Source organism: Vollenhovia emeryi, unplaced genomic scaffold (assembly GCF_000949405.1).
Source record: "Vollenhovia emeryi isolate VEMERY1.0 unplaced genomic scaffold, V.emery_V1.0 DF939748.1, whole genome shotgun sequence".
Classification (NCBI taxonomy): domain Eukaryota; kingdom Metazoa; phylum Arthropoda; class Insecta; order Hymenoptera; family Formicidae; genus Vollenhovia; species Vollenhovia emeryi.
In genome coordinates, this window is record NW_011966618.1 from 17488 (window position 1) to 21727 (window position 4240).

A 4240-nucleotide genomic window follows, 5' to 3' on the forward strand; every position below is an offset into this window, starting at 1 on the left:
GATGTGAGGCGGCCTGCAGGTTGGATCCCGCTTCTTGCGTGGATTGAGGCACAGACCTCACAGGAGGCACCAAACTGTTCAGTATCAACACGAACAGTATTCGTGTTCGCGCTGTCCTTTCGTGTAATAAATAGATTGTATTGTTCGTAAATATATTGGTTTATTCGGTCTTAAAATACGCCACAAATTCACAGTGTCTCGCACTCGCGATAGAGATGCCCGCGACGACGTCTCGGGGCTGTCGCCCTGGGTCGCGGACGATTCGCATGTACGCACTTAAAGTTTTGCTTATCGTTTGTCGTAACGATAAGTTATTGGCCCGGCAACGACGTCTCAGGGCTGTTGCCCTGGGTCGCGGACGATTCGCGTGTAACGCACTTATTGTTTTTGTTTATCGTTTGTCGTAACGATAAGTTATTGGCCCGGCGACGACGTCTCAGGGCTGTTGCCCTGGGTCGCGGACGATTCGTGTGTTCGGTGACGACGCCTCAGAGCTGGTGCTCTGGGTCACCTTCACGGATGCTGCGATTCGCGACTCTCACGATCGATTTCCTTGATATTCTCGACGCGAGTATGCACGTAGAAGATCGCTCTGTTCTGACTTCTGTTCGGTTCTGTACTGTCTTCGGACTATCACGTTCGACTATATATACTGCGATCCCCCGCCAAGATTCCAGGAAGTTTTCCCAAAATCTTATTGGTGGGCCCTTAGGTTCGCCTATCGATCATCGATCAGCGGCTCGCAGACATCGGAGAACAAAGGGTGCGGGGATTACGGAAGCCGCGCGCCCGAGCTCACCGGCGCCGTACACGTTCGAACTCGCACCGCACGTCGCCCCTAAACTTTGTAAACAAGATTGCGCGGATGCGTCGACAGACGGTCGCCGGTGTCGATGCGTGCGTCCCGTGCCGCTTATGTTATCGTCCTTTGTTGTGTACATACATTGCGTCGTAGAAACGTCGCGCACGACCCTTCTACGACGCAACACCGTCCTTCCGTATCCTTCCCCCACTTGCACGACAGAGTAAAGTCCGAGTTTTATCACTGATTCATCGCATGTATGCGCTGGAACGCGCCCATCGTGTCCGACTCGTGAGAGACGCTACGCAACAGAGTGAATTAATATAAGACATTATGGCATAAAAAACATCAGACATTTCAAAAAATTTTTGTAATGTTTGCCTTAAAGGTATAAAATAACCGCAAACATCTTTCACACGTTCTACAACACATGTTTTGGTTCTTTTACATACTTTTCTGTTACCTATACAATATTTAACTGGAATTGTATAATTACCACAAGATTTAAAATATTCCATACGTTGGTACTCGTTTCTAAGATGATAAAAAGGATTTTCTAGTGTATTAAACATGGATGTAATATCTTGTATTGTTTGGCCATCGCAATCAAGTGCATTCAACTGCGAAAGAACTTTATCTTTTAACACAGGAATATGGCCACTTGTTAGAAATAATATGCTCTCCTCAATAATGGATTGAATGTGATTCCGTGGAATGGAAGATCTGTGATATACAGTTTTGCAACAAAAGTGTCACATTGATTTTGTACAAAAGATTTAAATTGAGTAGAATTTACCATTAAATTCTTATTAATAATATCTTCTAAGGATGTTTCAGGAATATTCGTATCTTGGTGAATTACCGATTCACTAGTTATTTCTGTGTCAATAGATTGTACAGGTTGCACAAAAGTATGCTTCGTAGTAGTAGGCCATAAAGGAAAATTATGATTTGATCCAAGCAAATGTCTTCGTAACGAATTCCATGAGGACCATTCTCTGACGCATCCATTTTCGCCGCATTTATAAATAGTAAATAAATTTTCATAATGTTTAATGTTAAAATGCGTCAAGAGACCGTTCACAGATGGAATAGTTTCTTTACACAAAAAGCAAGTGGGCATGATGCAAGTGGGCCAGTGTATTTTCCGTAACAATAATTACGATTTCAATGATTTATATTCTTGAACTGTTGCCAGAACAGAAGATGTAAGCTGCGAATTTTTTTGTTTATCCCAAACAGTTTCAATGCCATACACACCTCTTTGCAAAAACATGAACAGCTGTCCTACCTCTAAAGGGTATCGAATGTTCAAAGTATTACACAATTTGAAGATGAGGTCCACAGCTTTTATCGGTGTTTCCACTTCATATCGGAATGTGTTTATAACGATAAAGCACTGCTTAATTTCGTCGAAAGAAGGACCAACTATTACTGCAATAGGTTGTGAAGGCTGACCAAATGATAGTAATTTTGCTGTTCGCTCCTGCAATCTTGTTTCAAGATCTGCGATTGTCTATAAAAGACATAGTTATCATTAAACCTTACGTATTATATTTTTATTTCAATGTTGAACATTTTATTCTATAATAACATATATATGCTTAGAATAAGAAGCACATTTGACATGGAATATATCAAATGTCACGTACAGTGATCAAGTTTATGTTTCTCTTTGAAAAAAAACTAAATTGAGTGGCACCATGCAAAGTGATTATTTATAAGAAAAGATGGAATTAATTATTAATAAATAACCATAACCTAATAATCACAATCATAAACATATAATTTATTTTTTTAGCTGCAACATCAGATATCAGATGTCATAACATTACTTCTGCACTGAGAAAAAGTAATTAAATGAAATAAATGTCATTGCAGGGTGCTAACGAATTTATACTTGTAAAAGTAAAAAATAATTTTTTAAATTAAAGGCACAGTTTCACACTGAGACAAAAAGTAAGACAAAATATTTGCTATTGCAATGTTAACATCGTAATTGATTGAATTAAGATGTTAATATTGCAATAATATTCACTATTGCAATATTAACATCTTAATTCAATCAATTACGATGTTAACATTGCAATAGCAAATATTTTGTCTTACTTTTTGTCTCAGTGTGAAACTGTGCCTTTAATTTAAAAAATTATTTTTTACTTTTATTCTTACCTTTATGTGCAAAATAAATCCTTCTTCAGATTCTTTTCTAGAGGGCCTCCAATTTTGTGCTTTGTTGTTTTTATTGTATTCATAGGGAATAAATGAGGCATCAACGATAAAGTTACAATTTTTACACCATCTATCGAAAAATATGAATATTTATATAAAAAATATTGAAAGTAAAAACGCTTCATTGTAAAAGATTAAAAAATATCTAACCTGGTAAAAAGACGTCATTGAAACGATTTTTCAGTTTAGTCGTCACTTTATTCATTACAAAACTTGATAGTTTTGGCCAATTAACATATAATTTTAACTTATGATCTGGATATAACGTTTCAAAATCGTTCTCCAGCTAAAAGTGACACAAAAACATTAAACAAAAATATTAAATATTTTATATATTAATATGTATGTGTATATATATGTGTACGTACAATATATACATGCACATACACTGAGAAAAAGTAATTGAAAGAAATAAATATGTTATTGCGGGGTACCAACGAAATATATTGCAATAATATTCGCTATTGCAATGTTAACATCATAATTGATTGAATGAATGAAGATATTAACATTGCAATAGCAAATATTATTGCAATGAGTATATATTTCGTTGGCACCTCGCAATAACATATTCAATTACTTTTTTCAGTATACACATGCACACATGCACGTACGCATATGTGCACACATACATACACACACATACACACACATACATACACACACACACAAATACATACACGCAAAATTATTTCCATTATCCATTAATGTATAATGTTCAATGTATGTTTATTCACAATATATTTACATTTATAAAAGTCATTGAGAAAAGAAATACTTATAGAAGCAGATGGAAAAACATAAGTTCATAACTCTTTAAACAATTAAGGTACAAACTTATAATTGCTTAAAGAGTTATAAACTTATGTTTTTCCATTTGTTTCTTTTGTCAATGCTTTTATAAATTCAAGAAATAAATTTAGTAATTAATAATTAAAGAAATTAAATCATGTCGAACTCAATAATACGAAGCCTGAAGGATCAGAAAGGGCTGGAAACTGATACATATATTCCTGACAAGACTGAGTAGTATTACTTTGAAGGTCTTTCAATCGTTTCTTCGAAGTCAAAGACCAGTACTCAGTCACTGTCTCCCATGGTCTACAATTATTTTTTAGCCATAACATATGTTCTTCGTAATTCATAAGAGTGTCATTATCATCTTCGTCTGCAAAAATATAAATAAAAAGTATATAAAAATTTTTT

The 4240-nt window shown here is 35.5% G+C and overlaps 1 protein-coding gene across 1 annotated transcript; it reads right to left on the reverse strand.

Moving 5' to 3' along the window:
• Positions 1-1948: 1948 nt before the first annotated feature.
• LOC105556851 lies at positions 1949-4179 on the reverse strand. Its single transcript, XM_012003964.1, has 4 exons — positions 3997-4179; positions 3185-3320; positions 2975-3033; positions 1949-2318 (listed from the first exon to the last, which is right to left on the reverse strand). Exons 1-4 carry the CDS (start codon positions 4177-4179, stop codon positions 1962-1964), a joined length of 735 nt encoding a protein of 244 aa, XP_011859354.1. The 3' UTR covers positions 1949-1961.
• Positions 4180-4240: the final 61 nt, after the last annotated feature.